Source organism: Theropithecus gelada, chromosome 20 (assembly GCF_003255815.1).
Source record: "Theropithecus gelada isolate Dixy chromosome 20, Tgel_1.0, whole genome shotgun sequence".
NCBI lineage: Eukaryota > Metazoa > Chordata > Mammalia > Primates > Cercopithecidae > Theropithecus > Theropithecus gelada.
Genome location: NC_037688.1, coordinates 13744127 through 13771590, shown reverse-complemented (window position 1 = coordinate 13771590; position 27464 = coordinate 13744127). Strand labels below are relative to the sequence as shown.

The 27464-nt window shown below is 45.7% G+C and overlaps 1 protein-coding gene across 3 annotated transcripts in view; it reads left to right on the top strand.

The window, feature by feature from the left end:
* The window catches only part of CES5A (carboxylesterase 5A), a 121735-nt gene that overhangs the window by 79001 nt on the left and 15270 nt on the right, over positions 1-27464 (top strand). For 2 of the 3 annotated variants that reach the window (XM_025370851.1, XM_025370849.1), the window contains exons 1-7: positions 7339-7560; positions 8659-8863; positions 10914-11052; positions 19362-19495; positions 21554-21707; positions 24192-24296; positions 26131-26235. In XM_025370851.1, coding sequence (XP_025226636.1) covers positions 7488-7560; positions 8659-8863; positions 10914-11052; positions 19362-19495; positions 21554-21707; positions 24192-24296; positions 26131-26235 — 915 coding nt within the window. In that variant the 5' untranslated portion in view covers positions 7339-7487. Of the gene's footprint in view, positions 1-7338; positions 7561-8658; positions 8864-10913; positions 11053-19361; positions 19496-21553; positions 21708-24191; positions 24297-26130; positions 26236-27464 lie in introns of those variants that run through there. The other variant, XM_025370852.1, reaches the window with a different exon arrangement.

The following is a 27464-nucleotide window of genomic DNA, read 5'->3' as shown; positions in this document are numbered from 1 at the left end:
CGCATCTACATGGGATGAAAAATACTCAGTTACAGTGATAGCTGCCTCTCACAATATAGTCCAAAGACATCTACCCTGCCTGGATGTCCCAAGAACATCACACTCACATGTTCCATTTACCACTTCATGTTCAACGGACAGGAAGAGCAAGAGGTGGCCAGCCCTCTGGAGGCTTTGTGCTCCAGAGGGTGAGAGATAAGCCCTTTGGTAACTCAAGAAAGGGACATATCAGTGAAGGCTTGAGGAATTCCATGGGCAGAACATGCTAGGAATTCTCCTCTAAAGTAGAAGAAAAGTCTAAGGTGCAGGTGGAGCTTATGGCAAGCTCCAGTGGGAGGATCATGATCTGGTCCCTGCAATTCTGGTATAAGGCTATGTCTACCACAGTAGGGAATTAAACCCCTTTGAGAATCGTCTCTGTGCATTAGTGGTTCCTGGTATCAAAAAAATGCTAGACCACAGGCACCAAGTGACTGTGCATCCAGAACTTTCGATTAAGAGATAAGTCCTGGCTATAAATCACTCTTGGGAAGGATTGGGGATATGTTTATAGCCACTATATCTATAGTGACGTTGCATAGTCCTCTCTTGAAGGACTCAGACTCCTTAAAACAATGAGCTCAGTAGGTTTGAGAAGTGGTTCAGGTCTGGAAGGATCTAGTAAGGGATTGTGATTTTTCACTGTTATGGCTGACATAAACTTCTAATCATCATCTCTTGACTTTCTCTGATTTTACAAGTTAAACAATATTCAAATTGGCTGCCTGTCTAATTTACTTCTAGGAACACCATGATCTATTAGCCATTGTCAAAGATCTCTGTTGGACAAGGCATCTTGGTTGCCACTGTTTTTTTGCCCATTAAGGTAATTATCTCCACCTTACCTCTGGTTATGCAGCACCACCTGGTCTCTGCTATTCCAGACTCATTCACACTGATACCAGGGAGCCCATTTCTATGGTAGCTAACAAGGATTATCACCACTGAGCTTCTCAAATAATTCCTTCCTGCTTAGCAAATTCCTTACTGCCCTAGTGAAGGGATCCTCTGTCACTCTCGGGAAACGTTATCAGATAGTGCGTCCCTATTCTAGGAGATGTATTTATTTTAACAGTTCCACATCCGTGAACCTTCTCATCTCTTCATCAATACTTGACCATTCTAACTGGCTAATTCTAACATCTCCATCGCATTTGCTGTAGGCTGTCATCATGTCCATGCTTCATGGGTCCACTCTCATAGCATATTAGCATCTGCCCGAGGCATTCTCTGAGGACAGTAAGTCCTGCACCATGAGAATGTGTTCTTGTGCTAATAAATTCTCTCTACCCAGTCTTACCTTCTGCTCCACCCCTCAGGCTCACCACCCTCCAAGACCCACCTCCACGCATGTTTTTCTCTGTTCCTGTCAGGACATAGTAGCCACATCATGCGATTCATTCAGTAGGAAAGCCCTTTTCTTCTGGGGAAGGGACTCATGTTCTTGTTTAAGCTATGCGTAAGCTTGGTCCTGGTTACCGGCCTGGAACAATGAGTGGATTGGGTGATCTTGATGAGGAAAAGCTTTATCTTGGGAAGTATCTATCACGGGTCAAGTCTATGCATTGTTACCAGAGTACAAGTGTCTGGTGTCCCCTAGTAAGAAGAGGCCTGCTTCTGCCAGGCTGGAGAGTTTAGGAGAAGCCAGGTATTCATTGTTCTCAAGTGCATCCATCCAGATGTCTGGGGTCTCAGACATTCCAGGTCTCAGGGTCTCAATCATTCCCTGTTGGTGTCCTAACTTTAGCTTAGAAGATTTTTCAAGGCTATAGGCTCAACCTTACCCTTATGGGTAAATTCTGGGTCTAATTTTCAGTGTTGTTTAACTATGGTTCCAGGAGACACAGCTATCTTTAAAAGCTGCTAGGAGACCTGATTTTCACAGTGTACTCTGTGTTAATAGCTGATTAACTGAGACTGCCATTTTCTTCAAGATTTCCAAGGCAATTAACAAAAGGCAGCCAACGCCGCAATACTTCTGATTACCCTTGCCTCTAGACCTAGAGGTGCTAGCGTTAATGCACACCTTAGTGCAGCCCGCCCCTCTGAACCACATCCCGGTCCACCACTGACAGTCTTAGTAGTAGGATGCTGTCTGACTAGCGGGGAGATCCAGTTTCAGAATCTCACTGAGGGTTTGCTCTCTAGGTCTCCTTCTCATACTTATCGACTGACTTAGTTTGTGTGCCTGAAAACAGAGCCTGAGGCAGGAATTTGGGTAAAAAGGTAGATTTCTCAGGAGCAAGGGTGGAGGGGAGGAGGGAAGGTGAGACAAGGGGATATTCCTGAGACTGCTGCTGTGAGCAATGGGAGCCCCACTTCCTAGGACTTTCACGCAGCACACAGAATGCCTCAGAGCTCCCTCAGCTCTCATGGCCCTTCTGTTGAGGGTTCCTCCTGGGGGACTCCATCTGTCCTGTAATTCTGGTCTCACTTGAGCAAAGACAGAAAGGACGTTTCTGCCCTGGGGCAGAAAATAGAAAGCCAGGGGCCCACCCATGCTTCAGGTGGCATGCTGTCAGTGCAAAGGGAGGCTGGGCCTGCACACTACAGTCCACTGCAGCTGTAGCTTAAATCCGAGGTGGGCTGAAGTTTTGTGACCTGCATGAGAGATCACATGGTCCTTGTCATAGTCATCATCATCATTATCATTGGGTATACCACCTATAGAACAAGGGCAGCGTGTTGTAAATAATAGAGTCATCAAAAAGTGCATGAGTGGGAAGAGGAGAATGATTCTAGCATTTGGTAATGAGGAGGTCTACATGGAGGAAGTGGTTTTTCATGGAATCTTTAAGACAAGTAGGATTTCATCAGGTAAAGAAGTCACCTGAGTGTGGTGGGCCATGCCTGGCCATACCCCTGTAATCCCAGAGCTTTGGGAGGCAGAAGCTGGTGGATGATTTGAGACCAGGAGTTGGAGACCAGCCTGGGCAACATAGTGAGACCCCATCTCTCCAAAAAAAAAAAAAAAAAAAAAATTAGCCAGGTGTGGTGGTGTGCACCTGTAGTCCTAGATACTTGGGAGATGGAGGTGGGAGGATTACATGAGCCCAGGAGTTTGTCATGCCACTGCACTCAAGTCTGGGTGACAGAGAGACACTGTCTGAACAAAAAAAAAAAAAAAGGAAAGAAAAAAAAGAACTCAAGGCAAAACATTCCAGGGGAGGAAAATATAACAAACACTGGATATAGTGATGGGGGTGCAGTGATGAGATGCAGGAGTGGAGGTACAGTGATGGGGTGCAGTGATGAGGTATAGAGATGGGATGCAGTGATAGGGCACAACCATGGGCTTGCAGGGATGGGAGGTAGTGGCCTGCAGTGGTGGAGTAGAGTGATGAAGTATATTGGTGAAGGTTCAGTGGTAAGTGCAGTAATGGGGGTACAGTGATGTAGTACAATGGTGGGGTTGCAGTGATGGAGTGCAGTGATGCAGTGCAGTGGTGGGATGCAGTGATGGGGGTAGCAGTGGAGCTGCAGTGGTGGGGTGCAGTGCCAGGGTACAGCAATGGGATAATGGTGAAGGTGCAGTGATGGGGTGCAGTGGTGGGATGCAGTGGTGGAATGCAGTGGTGGGGGTGCAGTGATGGGGTGCAGCAATGGGCTATAGAAATGGGGAGCATTGGTGGAGTGCAGTGGTGGGGGTGCAGTGATGGGGGTAGCAGTGGAGCTGCAGTGGTGGGGTGCAGTGGCAGGGGTGCAGTGATGGGGTGCAGTGATCAGGTGCAGTGGTGGGGCACAGTGATGGGGTGCAGTGGTGGGATGCAGTGGTGGGGGTGCAGTGGTGGGGTACAGTGATAGAGGTAGTGGTGGGGGTGCAATGGTGGGTGTAGTGATGGAGTGCAGTAGTGGGGTGCAGTGGTGGGAGTGCAGTGGTAGGGTATAGTGATGGGATAATGGTGGAGGTGCAGTGATGGGGTGCAGTGGTGGGATGCAATGGTGGGGTGCAGTGGTGGGGTATAGTGATGGGGTGCTACAATGGGGTGTAGTGATGGGGTGGAGTGGTGGGATGCAGTGTGGGGGTGCAGTGATGGGGCACAGTGATGGTGCACAGTGATGGGGTGCAGTGGTAGAGTGCAGTGATGGGGTACAATGGTGGGGGTGGTGGTGGGGGTGCAGTGATGTGGTGCAGTGGTAGGGGTAGCAATGGAGTTGCAGTGAGGCATTAGTTTGGAATCATAGAATGGAGTCAGATAAGAAAAGATTTGAAGGTCAGGTTAAAGTGTTTGGGTTTAATATGAATGTGTGAGAGGTTTGAAGGAACAGGTTATGAGATGGAAGCTTTAAGGCTTCCCAGCTGTGGGTCCATATGTGGTGTATGGGGCATTGCCTAGTGACCTGATTCCAGCACCAGAGCACCACTGCTTTGTTTTGTCCACCTACAGGCTGGTTTCCACCCTGAGGCAGCTGCCATTGCTCTTGTACCTTCAAGGTTCCTTTAGCCTCTCTTTATGAGGATCCCAAAGTGGGCTTTGATCTTTACCACCTATCAGCAGAGGTAGATGAACCTATGTTTTAAGCCAAGCTGCTTAAAGAACAAGCCCTTAGCCCTTATCTTGGTTTTCTCCCTCAGGGTTTCAGCAGAGTAATCTGGGAGAACAGGGAGAGCCTATCAAAGGTCTGTGTCTCCCAGGGGCCATCCAGGCCACTGACCTGTGCTACTGATGGGGACATCAAGGTCCAAGGTGGTTATTCAGCTTTCTAGAAGATTAAGTAATTTTTCATGGCCCAAGAACTGCAGAAGCTGGCCCATCCTCCCAGATCTTTCTATTGCCTCTCCTTTCCTACTCCCTCCTCCCCAAATTGCAAAGCCTGCAGCTCAAGGGCAGGAAACCTGAGCTCTAGTCCCAGCTGCTGCTTCTCAGCTTTGTGATATTGGACCAGCAATCCCATCTTGCAAAATCTCAGTTTCCTCATCTACAAAATGAGACTAATCGCATCAAATTAGGTAACAGATGCAAAGAAAGCATTTAGCCCAGGGTCTGGTACCAGTAAGGCATTCTGTAAATGAAGGCTAGTGGCATTGATTCCTGACATTATCAGTATTCCTCACAGAGTAGGTCCTGTGCATTAGGGGATGCCTGCGACAGAGGCGGTACCTAGAGAGAACAGCAAATAGAAGATGTTTCATTAGGAAACCATTTCCTCTATAGTTCTCTTTGCATTCTGATTTTGTGGAAGAGAAAGACTCAGTTTGGTGGTATTATAGCATGTTATATATACATACACACTCACACATATATACACACACACACATATGTATGTATATATATATAATGCTTGTTAATTTCCATTTTTAGCATGGAGAATTCTTCACCCCTCTGGTTAATGATAGATAATTACATCTAACTCAATCCGGTAAAGTCCTATTCAGTAACTTAAACAGTCTCTTTAGATAGCATAATCACTTCAAATAAATCCATAGCCTCTCAGATTTGCTCCCCACCCCACCCACACTCCTTGCCAAGACGGTGTCAGGCTGTGTAAGTCAAGGGATGCTAATAGGACCACATGAGTGGTAGGGCAGAGGGAGCTTGGACCCACCTGCAGGAGTCCTTGTGTTGTTGTGGTTTCCACAGAAACGTCCCGCTGCCCGGCTTCCTGGGAGGAGGATCAGTTCTCACGTGGTGAGCTCATGGTCTGTCCTCTCGTCTTGATCAAAGCCCACTGACCCTCCCTGGCTGGCTCAGTGCCCCACCTCACCGTGCCCAGTGCTCAGCACTGTGCTGCAGCACAGTCCAGGCTGTGGTTTCACTCTGTTCTCGAGTCCATGAAGCGCATCTGTAGCCCCCTGCCCTCCTCCTCCTCCTCTAGCTCCCAGCCAGGTTGGTAGTCACCTCTGAGTTTTCTTCAAAGCCATACGGTGATGTCTGGATCCATTTCAAGGAATTGGGGATCCAACGGAAGTGGGAGCACTCTCTGAGATCTCTCTTGGCCCAACCACTTCTGCTCTGCTGTGGCTGCCCCAGGTTGGTTGAGATGTGGAACCCTTCTGTCAGTATCCTCCTGGAGAACCCTTCACTGCTTAGCACACATTTCGTCCTTGGCACACATTTCAGCCCCTCTCTGCACCCCATCACTTTACCCCATTGCTGTACCTCTTTAGGACCTATGTCTAAGAGGGGGAGTCAGGGCACTTTGCATAACACATGCTTTCACTACCTCTCTTCCCTTCTCCTTTCCAAAATCCACTGTACAGAAGGGCTGGATTTTCCTGTTTGTCCTATTTTGGGGATCTTCTCCACCATATACCTCCCCTTCATTGTAATGGTTGCTAGAGGTAAGGGAATGGTTTTGTGGTATAGAAATGCAAGATATATTGGCTTGCTCTTCCCAAAACACTATCCTTGTTGCACTAGGTAGATACAATTTTCTTTAATAACAGCTTTTAAAAAAATCTCAATTTAAATAAAAAAAAATCAAGTAAATTGATAGTGAATTTGGTAGTGGGAATGGAACAAACTGTGAAGACAGAAGGTCTAGAGCTGAGCTTTGGGAAGCCACAGGGCACATGTAAGACACTGGGATGAATATGTACCTGGAAAAGTCCTAGGTGTACTCCAAGGAGGAAGAGAATCATGGCTACGATTTATTAGAGAATAAGAGAGATTGGAAAAGCAAAGCACTAAGAAGTTCAGGAGAATCAGGGGAAGGTTCTTGGAAGAGGTGGCAGTTAAATTGGAGTTTAAAGAAGAAGCTGGAGAAGAAAGACATCCACACTGGGGGTGGTGATGTTGGCAACAAGATAGTTTGTGTGAAGTGCTTTAAAACAGTTGAGTGAGCAGTGGTGTAGAGAATTGATAATATTTCTGGTCAGATGAAGGGACAGATTTGAAGGCCAGGGAGAATCTTTTTGGTGGCAACTATGAAGGGCCAGAGGGGAAATAATATAATCTAAGAGGCCTCAAGGTTGCCAAAGAGGCTATAGACCAAATGGCCATTGAAGACTCTTGTTGGCAGGGCCAGCTGGGCTGCCAGTCTGAGCTGGCAGTGTTTGTGCCTTCAGAGTCACTCGCTTGTCCCAGCAGCAACCTTCTTCCTCTTCTCAGAAACTTCTCAACTTCTCCAGCCTGCACTGTGTCCCACAGGCAGGTCTGGAAACCTCATTCATCCTTGGGTCTCTGGCACTCGTAATCCTAAAATGTCTTGCCTGGTCTGGAATGTCTTTTCTGTTCCCCCCATCCCGGAAGTCCAAAGCCGATCAAATTATCTTTCCCCAACTCAAGAGTTAATCATCAGCTTCTTATGTAAATCAGAACAGGAAAGTCTTGCTTGGTCAATTCCTTTGAGAATATTGTTCTGATGCTGTTCTTCAGTAACTCGGCTGCCTCTGCCTACCTATTCAGCACTTACCAGTTAACAAGAAGCTCTTTCTGGCTCCCAACTGAAGCTCTCTGAGGTCAGCAGCAGCCGTCGATGTTCACGGAGTTCGGGCAGGCAGCCAAATGAGTGGGAATTGGGTGCACCCAGGCCAGATCCTACTTTGGGCTATCTGGGTCCTTGCAGCCCCAACCAAGGGTGAGATATCCAGTGGGAGAGGAGGGCTCTCAGAAGATGGGGTGGGAGAGGATTTTCCACTGGTAGAAATGAGGTTATTTTTTAGAGGTCTCTGAGGGTCTGTGGAGAGCTATGTAGTACTTTGATGGCATCAATGTTCTGGTGTTGCCGAGAACCTAGGACCAGAGCTTCCTTCTTGGGGTGGGTAGAGCACAAAAGACCCTGGTTCTGCCCTTGGGTTGCTCACAGCCTGCAAGGGGTTTAGAGGGACACTATCCTGAGCACTGTGGAGGTGTGAGGAGTAGAGCCTGTGCTTCTGCACTCCTGGCTGCAGTGACAGAACTTTCAGTAATGAAATGACATTAGAAACAGTGCTAAGACACCCGGGTCTTGCTAAGTAAGTAGCCGGGCAGTTTCATTCCCAGGCCTCCATGTTCTGTGTGGTGACTGAGAGTCCTGCATGCCCCGTCTCCCAAAGTGCCATGCTGCTGGAAGTAGATGGGTTGATTTCAGGAAGCATCTGCTTGAGAATTTTAAATTTTCATCCATGAATATTCATGTGTATTCAAAAGCACATACCTAACTCACCAACCACAATTCCATAAATGTCATTACTTGGAATTCTTCTAGGTAAAATTTTAAAAGGAGTTTATTGAAATTAAATTTTAAGAAAAAAATAAAAAGCCAGTAATCATGCAGGTGCTGCACAGATGTGCTGGCAGTGGTGCCGGAGGGTGTGGAGTGACAGAAGTGTAGGAACCCCTGGGAAGATGAGTTTGTGGCATCCCAGGATCTACAGAGTTCGGTGTGTGTCAATCCTGTAGAAAGAAAGAGCTCTCAGCAGGAGGGAGATGGGTTCCTGAGTGAATGGGGGAGATTTTGTGGCTAGGTGCTGCTGGGCTCCTAGGAGAAACTAAGTCAGTGGTCTCATGGGGGTGACTTCTACAGCAATCTCGGAAGAAGCCATGGACTTGGATTCATGGAGAGGGAAGCTGGATACCGTCAGCAGCACAGCCTCTGGGTGAAGGAAGCATGTCCCCACTGGGGAGCCACAGGCTGGGTGGGCCATGACTCTGCCCGTCCCCAGCCTGCTCCTGATTCCTCCATGTGTTCCCCCAGGGCCTTCTGCTGAAGGGCCACAGAGGAACACCAGGCTGGGATGGATTCAGGGCAAGCAAGTCACCGTGCTGGGAAGCCCTGTGCCTGTGAACGTGTTCCTCGGAGTCCCCTTTGCTGCTCCCCCGCTGGGACCCCTGCGATTTACGAACCCTCAGCCTGCATCGCCCTGGGATAACTTGCGAGAAGCCACCTCCTACCCTAATTTGTAAGACCAGGTTCGGGCCCACGGGTGGCTTGTGGCTCTGGGAGTGGCAGGAATGCAGGTCATGCAGCCCAGTGAGAAAGAAGAGGGATTGGCATGGATGGGGGAGGAGGGAAAGAGAGGGCTTGAGCCTCGGGCCAGTGGTTCGGTAATCTCCTGACTCCTAAACCGACTGATGGCCAGGACGCTGGAGGCATCTTTAAAAATATGCCGAATCTCCAAGCTCCTTTCTGAACTTTCTGAATCAGAGTATCCCGAGCCAATCCCAGGAAACTATTATCTGAATGCTCTCTAGAGACTCTGATCACCAGCCAGGTGTTCTGGAAGTGCTGAGATGGGCTTACTGAGTCGTTTGTTCAGAAGGGACTGTCTAGGTATCTTCTTGTGACCTCTCCCCCAAGCCTGGCCTCTGTGGTCAGACTGGGTGGGGCTTTATTGAGAAGAACCACACTAGAAGGGTGTCAGCTCCAGCTGTCAAAACTGTGCCTGATGCAATACCTGGCCCATGGTGAACTCCATAAATACCTGTGGAATGAACATGTGGATGTGTCTCTGTGACACAGGGACTCTGGGAGGTAAGGAGCTCCTGGTCACTGCAGATTTTCAAGCTCGGGTAGGTAAGCAGTTATCAGGTTAATTGTGGAGGGGTGAAGTGAGACTTACTGGGTGGGCAGTGAGACTTGAAAATCCCCCTAGAACCTTCCAAGTCTTTAGATTCTGTCAAGCTCTCAGGTTGGGCCACATGGGTTCCTGGTAGATAAAATTTTGGTGCCAGGATATTCCCTAAGCCACAGAAGATGACCCCATGTGGTCCAAGGACTGAGGACATCAAGCTGAAACTCATTTGTTGTGTGCATTCATTCATTCACCCAACTAATATTCATTGAGAATCAACTTGATAACTGGCTCTCCATTAGGCCTGGGGACATGGCAGGGGATGAGTCACCGCTGTCCTCAGGCAGCATGCAGAGGGGTGATGGTGGCAGGAATGTAAACAGTAATTGACAGTTAAAATATAAGATGGGAAGGGCAACCATTAGGGTGTCAGGGAAGGGTGCTGAGGGGAAACAAAAACCCACCTGGCCCAGCTTGGATGGGAGGTCAGAGATGGCTTTTCTGAAAGCACTGAGGCCTGATCAACAACATACAAAAGGGGCAAGGAGGCATGAACACCTGTCAGGAGAAGACGAGCAGCGCTATTGCACACTATTCTATTACGAAAACAACTAGCATTGATTGTGCACACAGTATGGTAGAAACATTCACATTACAGCCTCACTGAATCTTATGGTGTATCATGCTGTGCTGGTGCTCTGAGGTACAGGGGTGACTAAAACAGAGTCATAGGCTTTCAGGTGCTCACAGCTGAGCTGGGGATGATGATAATGCACACGAACAAGCTTAGGACAAGTTCTGGGAAAGAACACAAAGTAGGTGGGTGTTTCCAAAGAAGAGATATGGTAGAACTGGAGAAATCTCAGAAGGCTTCTGGGAGGAGGTGGCAAGTTGGAGTGAATCTGAAACAAAGGGAAGAATGTGAGCATGCAGATATGGGGAGAGAGCAGTCGAGGCAGAGGGCCCGGCTTGAGCAAAGCCTGGGTGCGGGAGTCTATCCCATTTGGTTCCAGGTACAGAGGCCGGGAAATGTTCCTTTGCTCTTCTGGGGACAGAAGAAGGAGCCGCAGGGGCAAAGCCCTTGTTATTCGACTGTGTCCTGCCCTCTGTAGTTTAGGGAATTGTTGGGCCAGCTTGGTTTGTTATGTGTGTCTATATTATCGTGGTGGCATAGGAGGGTGGTAGGTGGTAATGGTGCAATTATTCTACACCATGTGCTTTCCTAGCCAGGAACCAGATCAAAGAGAGTTATAATTTGCTTGCTTGTTTGTTTTGGAAACCATGGGGGTTTGGGTATGATTGGACTTTGTACCAGTAGCTGCCTCTTCTGCTCAGGCAGAGGAGACGGCCAGGCCTCACTGCTCTCAGAAGAACTGGCCCTTCCCAGGCAAGTTTGCTGATAACTTTTTCTGAGGGTTTTCTCCTTTCCTTCTCCAAGGTGCCTCCAGAACTCAGAGTGGCTGCGCTTAGATCAACACATGCTCAAGGTGCATTACCCCAATATCGGCGCGTCAGAAGACTGCCTGTACCTGAACATCTATGCGCCTGCCCACGCCGATGCAGGCTCCAAGCTCCCCGTAAGGCTGCCTGCTATGTGTGCTTCAAGCTCCAGCTAGCAGGACCTTGGCCTGGGATCCAGGCAGTGCAGCTGCATGTCTGGAATCGGAACTACCCCCTGTTGGGTAAAAGGGAAATGTAATCACATCAACAATTTTTAAAAATCATTCGAATGATAGATTCACGTGATCAGTTTTTCTGATTGATTCTTTATTGGCAGTGCCTTGACTTTTAATTTTTATTTTGTTCTGTTTTTCCAATCTGCTGCATATTTAGTGACCTGTAAGCTTTCAGAAAAGACACTACTTAAAAGGAGTCTGACTTTTTCTAAAATTTGAGGTATCTTTTTTTTTTTTAATTATACTTTAAGTTCTAGGGTACATGTGCATAACGTGCAGGTTTGTTACATATGTATACATGTGCCATGTTGGTGTGCTGCACCCATTAACTCGTCATGTACATTAGGTATATCTCGTAATGCTATCCCTCCCCCCTCCCCACTCCCCACAATAGGCCCCGGTGTGTGAGGTTCCCCTTCCTGTGTCCAAGTGATCTCATTGTTCAATTCCCACCTATGAGTGAGAAAATGCAGTGTTTGGTTTTCTGTCCTTGTGATAGTTTGCTGAGAATGATGGTTTCCAGCTGCATCCATGTCCCTACAAAGGACACCAACTCATCCTTTTTTATGGCTGCATAGTATTCCATGGTGTATATGTGCCACATTTTCTTAATGCAGTCTGTCACTGTGGACATTTGGGTTGATTCCAAGTCTTAGTTATTGTGAATAGTGCTGCAATAAACATACGTGTGCATGTGTCTTTACAGCAGCATGATTTATAATCCTTTGAGTATATACCCAGTAATTGGATGACTGGGTCAAATGGTACTTCTAGTTCTAGATCCTTGAGGAATCGCTGCACTGTTTTCCACAATAGTTGAACTAGTTTACAGTCCCACCAACAGTGTAAAAGTGTTCCTATTTCTCTACATCCTCTCCAACACCTGTTGTTTCCTTATTTTTTTAATGATTGCCATTCTAACTGGGGTGAGATGGTATCTCATTGTGGTTTTGATTTGCATTTCTCTGATGGCGAGTGATGATGAGCATTTTTTCATGTGTCTGTTGGCTGTATGAATGTCTTCTTTTGAGAAGTGTCTGTTCATATCCTTTGCCCACTTTTTGATAGGGTTGTTTGTTTTTTTTCTTGTAAATTTGTTTGAGTTCTTTGTAGGTTCTGGATATTAGCCCTTTGTCAGATGAATATATTGCAAAATTTTTCTCCCATTCTGTAGGTTGCCTGTTCACTCTGATGGTAGTTTCTTTTGCTGTGCAGAAGCTCTTTAGTTTAATTAGATCCCATTTGTCAATTTTGGCTTTTGTTGCCATTGCTTTTGGTGTTTTACACATGAAGTCCTTGCCCACACCTATGTCCTGAATGGTATTGCCTAGGTTTTCTTCTAGGTTTTTTATGGTTTTAGGTCTAACATTTAAGTCTCTAATCCACCTTGAATTAATTTTTGTATAAGGAGTAAGGAAAGGATCCAGTTTTAGTTTTCTACTTGTAGCTAGCCAATTTTCCCAACACCATTTATTAAATAGAGAATCCTTTCCCCATTTCTTGTTTTTGTCAGGTTTGTCAAAGATCAGATGGCTGTAGATGTGTGGTATTATTTCTGAGGGCTTTGTTCTGTTCCATTGATCTATATCTCTGTTTTGGTACCAGTACCATGCTGTTTTGGTTACTGTAGCCTTGTAGTATAGTTTGAAGTCAGGTAGTGTGATGCCTCCAGCTTTATTCTTTTGGCTTAGGATTGTCTTGGCAATGCGGGCTCTCTTTTGGTTCCATATGAACTTTAAAGCAGTTTTTTCCAATTCTGTGAAGAAAGTCATTGGTAGCTTGGGGATGCAATGGGGATGGCATTGAATCTATAAATTACCTTGGGCAGTATGGCCATTTTCATGATATTGATTCTTCCTATCCATGAGCATGGTATGTTCTTCCATTTGTTTGTGTCCTTTTTTATTTCACTGAGCAGTGGTTTGTAGTTCTCCTTGAAGAGATCCTTCACATCCCTTGTAAGTTGGATTCCTAGGTATTTTATTTTCTTTTAAGGAATTGTGAATGGGAGTTCATTCTTGATTTGGCTCTCTGCTTCTCTGTTATTGGTGTATAAGAATGCTTGTGATTTTTGCACATTGATTTTGTATCCTGAGACTTTGCTGAAGTTGTTCATCAGCTTAAGGAGATTTTAGGCTGATATGATAGGGTTTTCTAAATATACAATCATGTCATCTGCAGACAGGGACAATTTGACTTCTTCTTTTCCTAATTGCATACCCTTTATTTCTTTCTCTTGCCGGATGGCCCTAGCCAGAACTTCCAAAACTATGTTGAATAGGAGTGGTGAGAGAGGGCATCCCTGTCTCTTGTGCCAGTTTTCAAAGGGAATGCTTCCAGTTTTTGCCCATTCAGTATGATATTGGCTGTGGGTTTGTCATAAATAGCTCTTATTGTTTTGAGATACGTTCCATCAATACCGAATTTATTGAGAGTTTTTAGCATGAAGGGCTGTTGAATTTTGTCAAAGGCCTTTTCTGCATCTATTGAGATAATCATGTGGTTTTTATCTTTGGTTCTGTTTATATGCTGGATTATGTTTATTGATTTGCATATGTTGAACCAGCCTTGCATCCCAGGGATGAAGTCCACTTGATCATGCTGGATAAGCTTTTTGATGTGCTGCTGGATTCGGTTTGCCAGTATTTTGTTGAGGATTTTTGCATCAATGTTCATCAGGGATATTGGACTAAAATTATCTTTTTTTTTGTTGTGTCTCTGCCAGGCTTTGGTATCAGGATGACGTTGGCCTCATAAAATGAGTTAGGGAGGATTCCCTCTTTTTCTATTGATTGGAATAGTTTCAGAAGGAATGGTACCAGCTCCTCCTGTAACCTCTGGTAGAATTCGGCTGTAAATCTGTCTGGTCCTGGACTTTTTTTGGTTGGTAGGCTATTAATTATTGCCTCAATTTCATAGCCTGCTATTGGTCTATTCAGGGATTCAAGTTCTTCCTGGTTTAGTCTTGGGAGAGTGTATGTGTCCAGGAATTTATCCATTTCTTCTAGGTTTTCTAGTTTATTTGCATAGAGGTGTTTATAGTATTCTCTGGTGGTAGTTTGTATATCTGTGGGGTCAGTGGTGATATCCCCTTTATCATTTTTTATTGCATCTATTTGATTCTTCTCTCTTTTCTTCTTCATTAGTCTTTCTAGTGCTCTATCAATTTTGTTTCTTTTCAAAAAAACAGCTCCTGGATTCGTTGATTTTTTTGAAGGGTTTTTTGTGTCTCTATTTCCTTCAGTTCTGCTCTGATCTTAGTTATTTCTTGCCTTCTGCTAGCTTTCGAATGTGTTTGCTCTTGTTTCTCTAGTTCTTTTAATTGTGATGTTCGGGTGTCAATTTTAGATCTTTCCTGCTTTCTCTTGTGGGCATTTAGTGCTATAAATTTCCCTCTATACACTGTTTTAAATGTGTCCCAGGGATCCTGGTATGTTGTATCTTTGTTCTCATTGGTTTCAAAGAACATCTTTATTTCTACCTTCATTTCGTTATGTACCCAGTAGTCATTCAGGAGCAGGTTGTTCAGTTTCCATGTAGTTGAGTGGTTTTGATTGAGTTTCTTAGTCCTGAGTTCTAGTTTGATTGCATTGTGGTCTGAGAGACAGTTTGTTATTATTTCTGTTCTTTTCCATTTGCTGAGGAGTGCTTTACTTCCAGCTATGTGGTCAATTTTGGAATAAGTGCAACGTGGTGCTGAGAAAAATGTATATTCTGTTGACTTGGGGTGGAGAATTCTGTAGATGTCTATTAGGTCCGCTTGGTGCAGAGTTGAGTTCAATTTCTGGATATCCTTGTTAATTTCTGTCTCGTTGATCTGTCTAATGTTGACAGTGGGGTGTTAAATTCTCCCTTTATTATTGTATGGGAGTCTAAGTCTCTTTGCAAGTCTCTAAGGACTTACTTTATGAATCTGGGTGCTCCTGTATCTGTATTGGGTGCATATATATTTAGGATACTTAGCTCTTCTTGTTGAATTGATCCCTTTACCATTATGTAATGGCCTTCTTTGTCTCTTCTGATCTTTGTTGGTTTAAAGTCTGTTTTATCAGAGACTAGGATTGCAACCCCTGCCTTTTTTTGTTTTCCATTTGCTTGGTAGATCTTCCTCCATCCCTTTATTTTGAGCCCATGTGTGTCTCTGCATGTGAGATGGGTAAACTTGACTCTTTATCCAATTTGCCAGTCTGTGTCTTTTAATTGGACCATTTAGTCCATTTACATTTAGGGTTAGTATTGTTATGTGTGAATTTGATCCTGTCATTATGATATTAGCTGGTTATTTTGCTCATTAGTTGATACAGTTTCTTCCTAGCGTCGATGATCTTTACGATTTGGCATGTTTCTGCAATGGCTGGTACCAGTTGTCCCTTTCCATGTTTAGTGCTTCCTTCAGGATCTCCTGTAGGGCAGGCCTGGTAGTGACAGAATCTCTAAGCATTTGCTTGTCTGTAAAGGATTTTATTTCTCCTTCACGTATGAAAGTTAGTTTGGCTGGATATGAAATTCTGGGTTGAAAATTGTTTTCTTTAAGAATGTTGAATATTGGCCCCCACTCTCTTCTGGCTTGTAGAGTTTCTGCTGAGAGATCTGCTGTTAGTCTGATGGGCTTCCCTTTGTGGGTAACCCGACCTTTTTTTCTGGCTGCTCCTAACATATTTTCCTTCATTTCAACTTCGGTGAATCTGACAATTATGTGTCTTGGAGTTGCTCTTCTCGAGGCGTATCTTTGTGGCGTTCTCTGTATTTCCTCTAGTTGAATATTGGCCTGCCTTGCTAGGTTGGGGAAGTTCTCCTGGATAATATCCTGCAGAGTGTTTTCCAACTTGGTTCCATTCTCCCCATCAGTTTCAGGCACACCTATCAGATGTAGATTTGGTCTTTTCACATAATCCCATATTTCTTGGTGGTTTTGTTCATTTCTTTTTACTCTTTTTCCTCTAAACTTCTCTTCTCGCTTCATTTCATTCATTTGGTCTTCAATCACTGATACTCTTTCTTCCAGTTGATTGAGTCAGTTACTGAAGCTTGTGCATTTGTCACCTAGTTCTCGATTCATGGTTTTCATCTCTATCAGTTCGTTTATGGACTTCTCTGCATTGATTATTCTAGTTATCCATTCTTCCATTATTTTTTCAAAGGTTTAATTTCTTTGCTCTGGGTACTTAGTTCCTCCTTTAGCTCTGAGAAGTTTGATTGTCTGAAGCCTTCTTCTCTCAACTCGTCAAAGTCATTCTCCATCCAGCTTTGTTCCATTGCTGGCGATGAGCTGTGTTCCTTTGGAGGGGGGGATGTGCTCTGATTTTTTTGAATTTCCAGCTTTTCTGCACTGCTTTTCCCCCATCTTTGTGGTTTTTATCTGCCTTTGGTCTTTGATGATGGTGACATACTGATGGGGTTTGGTGTGGGTGTCCTTTCTGTTTGTTAGTTTTCCTTCTAACAGTCAGGACCCTCAGCTGCAGGTCTGTTGGATTTTGTTTGAGGTTCACTCTAGACCCTATTTGCCTGGGTATCAGCAGCGGAGGCTGCGAAAGATAGAATATTGCTGAATAGTAAGTGTTGCTGTCTGATTCTTGCTCTGGAAGCTTCATCTCAGAGGTGTACCCAGCTGTGTGAGGTGTGAGGTGTCAGTCTGCACCTAGTGGGGGATGTCTCCCAGTTAGGCTACTCAGGGGGTCAGGGACTCACTTGAGCAGGCAGTCTGTCTGTTCTCAGATGTAAACCTTCATGCTGGGAGAACCACTGCTCTCTTCAAAGCTGTCAGACAGGGACATTTACATCTGCAGAGGTTTCTGCTGCTTTTTGTTTCACTATGCCCTGTCCCCAGAGGTGGAGTCTACAGAGGCAGGCAGGCCTCCCTGAGCTGTGATGGGCTCCACCCAGTTCAAGCTTCCCTGTGGTGTTGTTTACCTACTTAAGCCTCAGCAATGGCGGCCACCCCTCCCCCAGCCTCACTGCTGCCTTGCAGTTAGATCTTAGACTGCTGTGCTAGCAATGAGGGAAGCTCTGTGGGTGTGGGACCCTCTGGGCCAGGCGTGGGATATAATCTCCTGGTGTGCCATTTGCTAAGACCCTAGGTAAAGTGCAGTATTAGGGTGGAAGTTATCCCATTTTCCAGGTGTTGTGTGTCTCAGTTTCCCTTGGCTAGGAGGGAATTCCCTTCCCCCTTGCACTTACCAGGTGAGATGATGCCTCGCCCTGCTTCAGCTCTTGCTGGTTGGGCTGCACCCACTGACCAGCACCGACTGTCCGACATGCCCCAGTGAGACGAACCTGGTACCTCAGTTGAAAATGCAGAAGTCACCCGTCTTCTGTGTCGCTCACACTGGGAGCTGGAGGCTGGAGCTGTTCCTATTCGGCCATTTTAGGCGCACTCTCTTTTTTCAAAAAGGATAATTTTATCCTCCAACTTTTCTGTTTATAATGAAGACAGTCAGGTAATCATGTTAAGTGTTTCATTTAAGAATATAAAATATCCCTATGTCAGTGAGTGGGGGAAAGGCATATTCTATTTTTTTAGCCAAACCCTCGCATCATCTTCCATTCCCCATGCCTCTGCCAGGGGAAGCTGGCTGTCTTGTATCATAACAGTAATGTCTATTAAATGCTTGCTGTGTACCAGGCACAGTACATCACCTGATTTAACTGGGTAAGGACGATTTGGACCCATTCCACAGATGGAGAAGATGAGGCCTAGGAAGGGCATAAATGACTTGCTCCATGTTATACACACAGTAGGCACTAGATTCTAGCACCAAAGAAAGCGCTTTGTCTACCTCCCCTTTCTTCTGTGGCTTTCTTCTCTTTACCTGCCCCAAAGGCTGTAATCTCTAATATGACCTCAAGAAAGAGAATGGAAGGGATTTATTATTAAATGTATAAATAGAGATAATGCCACTTGAATAATGTCTTATGTTTCCTGGTCCCAATTTTTCTAATCAATACAATTTTTACTCTTCCCGGTTTTTTTTCTTTTTTGGGGGGAGGTGGGGGACGCAGACAGAGTCTTGCTCTGTTCCCAGGCTGAAGTGCAGTTGTGCAAACTTGGCTCACTGCAACCTTCGCCACCCAGGCTCAAGGGATTCTTGTGCCTCACCCTCCTGATTAGCTGGGATTACAGGTGCCTGCCACCATGCCCGGCTAATTTTTGGTTTAGTAGAGACAGGGTTTCACCATATTGCCCAGGGTGTTCTCAAACTCCTGAGCTCAGGCAATCTGCCCACATCAGCCTCCCAAAGTGCTGGGATTACAGGCATGAGCTACTGCGCCTGACCTTTCTTCTTTCTCTTCTTTCTTTCTTCATTTTTCATCCTTTCTCCTTCTCCTCTTCCTCCTTCCTCCTTCTCCTTCTCCCTTCCTCCTCCTCTTTCTTCTCCTCCTCCTCCTCTTTTCCTCCCCCTCCACTCCCCTCACCTCCTCCATTCTCTTTTTCTCCCCTTCCCTCCCCTCCCTTCCTGTCCTCTCTCTGAGAGCTTTTCTCTGAAACACCTTGAGCTGATTTTGCTCTTATACATGCTTACAATGGTTTCCATCTTCCTGTGGGTCACAGGCTCACTGGTATTTAGTGAGCTATTTCTGAGCACTTGAAACTTGAAATGTGCCATTGCTCATTGTTCTATGAGCTTTAGATGCAGAATTTTGTTTAAACCTCATGATAACTTCATTAGTGAGATACTTTCCTTCTTCACATTTTACAGATAAGAAAAATGAGCTTGGCCGGGCGCGGTGGCTCAAGCCTGTAATCCCAGCACTTTGGGAGGCCGAGATGGGCGGATCACGAGGTCAGGAGATCGAGACCATCCTGGCTAACACAGTGAAACCCCATCTCTACTAAAAAAATACAAAAAACTAGCCGGGCGACGTGGTGGGCGCCTGTAGTCCCAGCTACTCCGGAGGCTGAGGCAGGAGAATGGCGTAAACCCGGGAGGCGGAGGTTGCAGTGAGCTGAGATCCGGCCACTGCACTCCAGCCTGGGCGACAGAGCCAGACTCCATCTCAAAAAAAAAAAAAAAAAAAAAAAGAAAAATGAGCTTTAGGCTAAGTAATCTTCCCAAGGTCACACAGCTAGTCAGTGGCAGTGGGAGTCAAAACCTCGTACCCCGCTTAGCAAGTGGGACATTTCTATTTGGTGTTAAGAACGTGTGCCTCACCTGCATGGGGAGGGGAGGTGGTGCCTCCTGGTTGACTGGACACTCCTCTCCCCTCCTCAGGTCTTGGTGTGGTTCCCAGGGGGTGCCTTCAAGACTGGCTCAGCCTCCATCTTCGATGGGTCCGCTCTGGCTGCCTATGAGGACGTGCTGGTTGTGGTCATCCAGTACCGGCTGGGAATATTTGGCTTCTTCACGTGAGTCTCTCCAAGTAATCGACACCCCAGATCCTCAAGGAGCAGGCATGCAGTAGCCGGAGACAATGCCGAGCGACCTAAGAACGAGTGAACCTTGAATGCCAGGCTGTACATAGAGTTTGGGCTTTATCCAACACAGACTGAGGGGCCAGGATTACCTTTCTCAGAGTAGTTTACCAGGAATCTCACTCTGAGGCCAAGTGGAGGGTGAGCCAGGGGTGTCCAGCTGCAGATGGGGAGCCCCACTGGGAGGCACCGTCTTGATGCAGGCCATGGGGTCATTCAAACACAAAAGCAATAGCTAACATGTATATAACATGAGTGTATGACATGCTTATTGTCTGCCTGGCGCTGTCAATCTTCACAGCCATGTGGAGTGGGCACTATCATTATCCCCATTTTAGATGTGAGAACCATTGAGGCAAAGCAGGTTAAGTGACTTGCCCAAGGTCACCCATATAATAAGTGGCCAGACTGTGAATCCTGTGCTCGAGGCTGAGATGGTAACCATTAAGGTATAATGCTTCTCAGGATAAACAGAGATGAAGAAACGGGGTCCAGGGTGGGAGCCACAGTAGAATGGAGGTGAAATTGGCGGGGCTTGACTCTTGACCAGATGCAGGGTCCTGGGAGAGAGAAGGTGGAGTCAGAGCCAGCTCAGTGGTCACGGACAGTGGAGGGGACCAGGGGAAGGAGCAGCCTGGGGAACTGGAAAATGGAGGGGAGTAGAATGTGCCCCAGGATGACATGCATATATGGTGTGCACTGCATGCATGCTTTCAGTCTAGACATTTCTTTGGTTCTATGGCATTTCCACTTGTTTCATTTGTTCTCCCATTAATTCCATCCTGGAAAACATGCAATTGGCAGGGGGAGCAGGATTGGGGCGTGGGATCCCAAAACTGCAGCTTTCTAGCTCTTGGGCAAGGGGGTTTAACCTCTCTGTGCCTGAATTAAAGAGTTGATGTATCCATTGGTGTCCTGACAGCAGGCTCCAGGTTTAGTGGAAGGGAGTTGGCATGAGCTGCTACTGTGGAAAAAAGCAGCCTCTGCCCAAACACTTCCCATCAGAGATGGAGCATGGGGTGGTGGGATAAACATCGCAGTCTCTCTCTAGCCCACCCTCATGGCACACAGCTGAGGCCTGGGTGATGCCATTCCTAGAGGTCAGCTTTTCGGGGGCAGGGCAGAGAAGGGTGGAGAAGACCCAAAGAAGCAAAGGGAGAAAAACCAGCACCACCTACCTCATAGGTGTGAGGGTTGTAGGATTATTAGCCTTAAAGTCTTTCGAACAGTGTCCTGAACTTGCTGCAGCTGCTGTTATTGTGTTGTTTTGTTTTGAGACGGCGCTCTGTCTCCCAGGCTGGAGTGCAGTGGCACAATCTCGGCTCACTGCAAGCTCCTCCTCTCGGATTCATGCCATTCTCCTGCCTCAGCCTCCTGAATAGCTGGGACTGTAGGTGCCTGCCACCACTCCCAGCTAATATTTTTTGTTTTTTTTTGTTTTTTGTTTTTTCAGTAGAGATGGAGTTTCACCGTATTAACCAGGATGGTCTCGATCTCCTGACCTTGTGATCCGCTCGCCTCGGCCTCCCAAAGTGATAGGATTACAGGCGTGAGCCACCGCGTCTGCCCTGTTATTGTTATTATGACTATCATTAATTTAGTTTCATGGAAAATTCTGTGCCCAGGAAACCTTTGCTTTCTAGTACAGACCAACTCTCAGGATCGGATTCTTGGATTCCAGACCAGCCTGGGCAACATAGGATTCATGGATTGGGATTCATGGATTCTGAGGAGCCCAAGAATACTTGAAATTGCACCTACAATATTGTATGTGCATTTCTTCTCGGGTGCATAGCTTTCATCAAATTCTCAAAGAAATCCAAATCCCAGCAAAGCGTGAGAACTGAGCCCAGTTTCTCCAGCTCCTCCAGGCCTCTGACTCTCAGTCCCCTCCCCACTGATGCCTGCCCACAGCCTCTGCTGAGAACTTCCAGGGCAGTGGGAAACACACCATGGCTGACTGAGAATTCTCACCCTGCTTCTTGTCCTCAGCACATGGGATCAGCACGCGCCGGGGAACTGGGCCTTCAAGGACCAGGTGGCTGCTCTGTCCTGGGTCCAGAAGAACATCGAGTTCTTCGGTGGGGACCCCAGCTCTGTGACCATCTTTGGCGAGTCCGCGGGAGCCATAAGTGTTTCAAGCCTTGTAAGTTCTCTGCTTTGTGATTTGAATGAATCTCAGTGCAGGAGGTTCCAAAAATGATGATGAATTGTTAACATTTGATTGGTGCCTTCATGTTGAGCAAACACTTTAATACACATTGTCTTCTTCAAGCCTCACACACACATTATGAGTTAGGGGCTCAGTCTAATTTCACAGACAAGACAGTGTCATTGGGAAAGTTTAAATAAATCACCTGAGGTCACAGAGTGAGTAATAATTTGAGGGAAAATCCCTTGTATTTGTAGAGGAGAAACCCTAGTATTCAATTACCAGAGTGGTAATTACTTGTTTAATAGGAAACTCAGCTAAGGCATTAAATGCCAAAAGATGCATATAAATATTTTATTTTAATTTAAACCATAAAATGTATATTCCCTCACCAACAGTTTGATATGGGGCCTTATGTTTGCAGAGTTGGTCTGCTGACTCGAGTTCCAACATGGATTACTTTGCATAAACCACCCGCAAAATTCGCTATCCTCAAATTGCAGTTTCTTTACAGTGGGTGCAAACTTAAAGATGCATGCAAAGCCGCCTGATTTTAGTGCATTTGGGATTTTTATACTTTTCCTGCAAATATTTTACTACTTTCTTGTCCACACACGATTTGACAGCAATATATATATATATTATATCTATATATCTATATATATAGATACATAGATATCCGTATAGTATATATACACATACACACACATATATGGATTTTTGTTTTGTTTTGTTTTGAGATGGAATTTCGCTCTTGTTGCCCGGGCTGGAGTGCAATGGCGCAATCTAGGCTCACCACAACCTCCGCCTCCCGGGTTCAAGCAATTCTCCTGCCTCAGACTCCTGAGTAGCTGGGATTACAGGCATGTGCCACCATGCCTGGCTAATTTTGTATTTTTAGTAGAGATGGGGTTTCTCCATGTTGGTCAGACTGGTCTCGACCTCCCGACCTCAGGTGATCCACCTGCCTTGTCTTCCCAAACTGCTGAGATTACAGGCATGAGCCACCATGCCCGATGACAGCAATATATTTTTTTGGGACAAGGTCTCACTCTGTTGCCCAGGCTGGCAAGCAGTGGGTGATCATAGTTCATTGCAGACCAAACTCTGGTCACAAGCAATTATCCTGCCTCAGCCTCCCAAGGAGCTAGGACTAAAGGCATGCGCCACCTCGCCTAGCTAATTTTTTTTTTTTAATTTTTTTAGAGATGAGGTCTAGCTGTATTGGGCTATATTGCCCAGGATGGTCTTGAACTTCTGGGCTCAAGTGATCCTCTTGTTTTGACTTCCCAAATTGCTGGGATTATAGGCATGAGTCACTATGCCTGACCTGACGCAATATTTTTTAGCCATCTTTTATCAAGAATTTTTTTCCAGACATAATTTGATTTTCTTTTTACACATACAGTTCATTTGTTCTCATGATATTTCATTGATTATGTAATTACAATAACAAGTGCAAATGACAAAACAGGTTTGGAAGCGAACAAACCTGATTCTTGCCAAGAGACTGGTGAGAAGAGAAATGTACAGAGGTGCTAGAAAATGGCCCACTGACTCAGTGGTCAGCATTTCCTTGGCATCAGTTGGCAAGTTAATTGCAGCAATCAGTGACATGGTGGTGAGTTAAGAAAGCTTCTGCTGAATAGCACTTGACAATATCTGTGGTCTTTTTACATCTTCAAAATTACCTTCTAATGTGGATTATATTAACCTAACTTTTCATATATTATAACAGCCTTTATTTCATGATCAAAATTGGACCAGACCCTGTGTGAAGAGTTCTATGTTGATTACTTCCCCTGCTCCTCACAACAGTTTTGTGATACGGGCTCAATTTTTACTCCAGCTTTACAGGGGAGTGAACTGATACTTAGAAATATTAAGCAACTTGGCCGGGTGTGGTGGTTCATGCCTGTAATCCCAGCACTTTGGAAGGCCGAGGTGGGTGGATCAAGAGGTCAGGAGATTGAGACTATCCTGGCCAACATGGTGAAACCCCATCTCTACTAAAAATACAAAAATTAGCTGGGCATGGTGGCATGGCCCTGTAATCCCAGCTACTCTGGAGGCTGAGGCAGGAGAATTACTTGAACCTGGGCATCAGAGGTTGCAGTGAGCTGAGATTGTGCCACTGCACTCCAGTGTGGCCACAGATTGAGACTCCATCTCAAAAAAAAAAAAAAATAGATATATTAAGCAACTTCTCCGAGGTTACCTAGCTAGGAAGTGAAGGAGCTAAAAATCACATGCCTGAACATTTGACATCAAAGTCCATGAAGAACTAGGGGTTCAGAGAGGTTAAGTAAGTTGCCCAAACCTCCACAGCTAGTCCTTTAACCCCCAAACCAGGGCTTTTCCCCTCTAAGCTTAGAGCTTTTAAGGAGGCTTCCTGGGAAGGTTTCTTTGAAGAGGAGTGAATGGTATGTGTGTCGCTGGGGAGTAACCTTTCCTGGGTCTTCTGTGTTCTCTCTCCAGATACTGTCTCCCATGGCCGAAGGCTTATTCCACAAAGCCGTCATGGAGAGTGGGGTGGCCATCATCCCTTACCTGAAGGCCTATGATTATGAGAAGAGTGAGGACGTATGTATACTGTTAACACCTTGCCAGCTTCCTCTCCTCAGTTAGCAGAGAATGTGGTCAGGCCCCTTCTCACCATGTGTTTGGCTTTCCTTAGTGACCATGCCCAAGGAACCTCATGCTGGCCCAAGGTAAACCTTATTCCTCCATGAAATGTCTGGTTCAACAGGAAATGGAACTAGCTACACAATGCCACAACACTGGTGTGCACAAGTGTGTGTGTATGCATGTTATGGTTCTTACATCTTACCTGTGATTCTTTGCTTGTGATATATAACTCAGTGTCCTGTATCCTATACAGCTCTTCTGTGCCTACGCTACTCTGCTGGGAATGGATACCCAGGACATTATGTTAAGAAAGATTCAGAGGCTGTTTCCAGCTCAGTGGGAAATAACGCTGTGACTGATTAGTGTTGTCTGGCATGGGATTATAAGGGGCATCTATCACACGATATTTCTCATCTGTCTCTTGTCCTAATTATCTACTAGATCGTGAGGCCCTAGAGACCAGGATCTCTCTGTCCTTCAGGCCCCCAACATAATACTTGGTATATATCAGGCAGCCATAAGTGTTCTGAATGAATGAGTTAACGAATGAGCTGTTTCATTCAATGCACATTAATTAAGCACTGGGCTGTGGAGCCATCTCTTGAGTATTAATCACTTTTGTGGTAAATTTTCTTAAACATCTTACAGAAAGTAACAGTGTATACCAAGAGCAGTAACATAGAGTTATAAAGTTGTAGAAAGAATACCCTCAATACACAGAAATACTGATTTTGGTAACATGCTCCATAAAACTATTTTCAGTTTGGGCATATATTTATTCATTTGACACACATCACTGGGTGCCCACTATTTTCCCTGCTCTGTTAGAGCTTTGGGACTTATCAGTGGAGAAAGCACATCCTAAACTTGAGGGCAATCTAATCTTTTTATCACCTATCCATGGATAGGATTAAATCCTGGAATCCATGGATAGGTTTGTGAAGTGGTCCCACAATTGTGCCAGACTCCACATGCTTGCACGTTTTCCCAGGGAGAGGATCTGTGACTTTGATAGATTCTCAGAGTATCCATGACTCCCAGAAGATTGAGAACCATCACTTTCAGGGAGCGAGTTCTACAAATGTGGAAGGTTCAGTGACAAGGAAAGCAGGTGTTCAGCAATGGGCCAGGCATGGAAGGTGGGGAACATCGAGCTTATAGGAGATTGGATGAGGAAGGGGTTTCTGGGGGGTGCAATGCCCTGAAAGGACATCGTGGAGGGAAGAACTTAGGCCTTATAGAATGAGAAGGATTGGTATAGAGGCAGGAAAAAAGACAGGTAGGACATTCCAGGCTGTGTGTGGGCCTGGGGTTTGGGCAGGGCTGACAAGCTAAGAATCTGATCTGGAGCCCTGCCTCTACTGACAATGAAGGAGCTTGCAAAGCTGCTCCTCGCTCTTGGTGTTTCTGTCTTATTTAGCACCTCAAGATTGGGCTTCTAGACTCTGGAGGGGCCAAGTACCAATGCAGTCAAGCTCACAGGACTGATCTCTTTGTGACCATGAATCTTGATTCCATTCCACCGTCACAGACTGGCAAACTCTCATCCCCAGCTGTGGTGTTCACTAAAGATGACAAGGGGAGCCAGGCAAGAGAGTGAGGGTGATGCAGTGGCAACCTGTCCGCCATGTGCACCTTCCATTATAGGGGCTTGGGGCTAGGCAGGGGTAGCAGGATGGACTCATATATGGAGGACAAACCTTTGTCTGATTGGAGGACATTTCCCAGCTTCCATTTTCCTAGGTGCTTCCAATATCATGCTCTAACCTGGCCCTTCTCTGCAAAATAGCTGCAGGTGGTTGCACATTTCTGTGGGAAGAATGCATCAGACTCTGAGGACCTGCTGAGGTGCCTGAGGACAAAATCCTCCAAGGAGCTGCTGACCCTCAGCCAGGTAAGGACAGAGGGGGCAGTTTTGGGGGCGGGCTTGTCCTTTGAATGGAGAGATTAACTAATACTACCTCTCTGTTATTTATTTGGATTTGGAACATAGAAAAGAGGAGGATTGGGGATACTTGGTAACAGCTGTAAAAAAAATAAGTAGGGGTATAGAACCCTTGTAGGTAATTTAAGAACATTGTTGGAGCAGGGGTGCCACTTAGCCTGGAGAAGATTCAGCAAAGTACAAGGCTTGTCTCTAAGTCCCTGAAAGCATCTCACTGGAGAGAGGGACCACCCTTGTTACGCATGCTTCCAGAAGCTGAAGTCAAAATCAGGAGCTGGAAGTTCTATTAGGAAGTCGTTTTAGTTCTGCATAACTGAAAACTTTTCAAGATCTCAGGTGTCTGGAAAATGACTGGGCTCCTTTAGAAGGTGGTGAGATGCTCACCTCTCCAGGTATTCAAGCAAAATCTAGCTGACCTCTGACAAACTTTCAGTCAGTGACAGTTAATTGAACCAGGTGATCTTTATGTCCCTTTCAATCTTGAGAGCCTTTGATGATGGTCTTTGAATGATCAAGATCATTATCTTTCAGATTTCAACATTTGCTAGTTATGTGGTATGTACTGAATGTCACTCTGAGCCATGCTGGACTCAGTGAAATGGATAATAAATCTTGGACCTGATGTAGTGTCAAACTCTTTCATATGCTCCTTTCTACCCAAATCCCAAAACAGAAACCTAAGGAAACCATGATTAGGGCTGAGTGTTGCTTTCTGAGACCCAAAAAATATCCAGGCATGTCCAAGACACTGTGTCTTAGGGAGACACTTGAGGAAGATGTTCACACCAACCCCTACAGTCCTAATCACTCCATCTACCACCACTTTTACCTTTGCATTTGGCCAGTAATTCTCAAACTTGAATATGCATTAGGATCACCTGGAGGACCAGCTACAAGAAGGTTCCTGGGCTACGCCCCCACCCCAGAGTTTCTTATTGAGGAGCCTGAAGTGGGCCTGAGAATGTGCATTTATAACAAGTTCCCAGATGATGCTGATGCTGCTGGTCTAGGAACCACACTTTGAGTATCTCTGGGCTAAGCTGTATTAGTCTCTTCTCATGCTGCTAATAAAGACATACCTGAGACTGGGTAATTTATAAAGGAAAGAGTTTAATAAACTCACAGTTCCATGTGGCTGGAGAGGCCTCATAATCATGGTAGAGGCTGAAGGAAGAGCA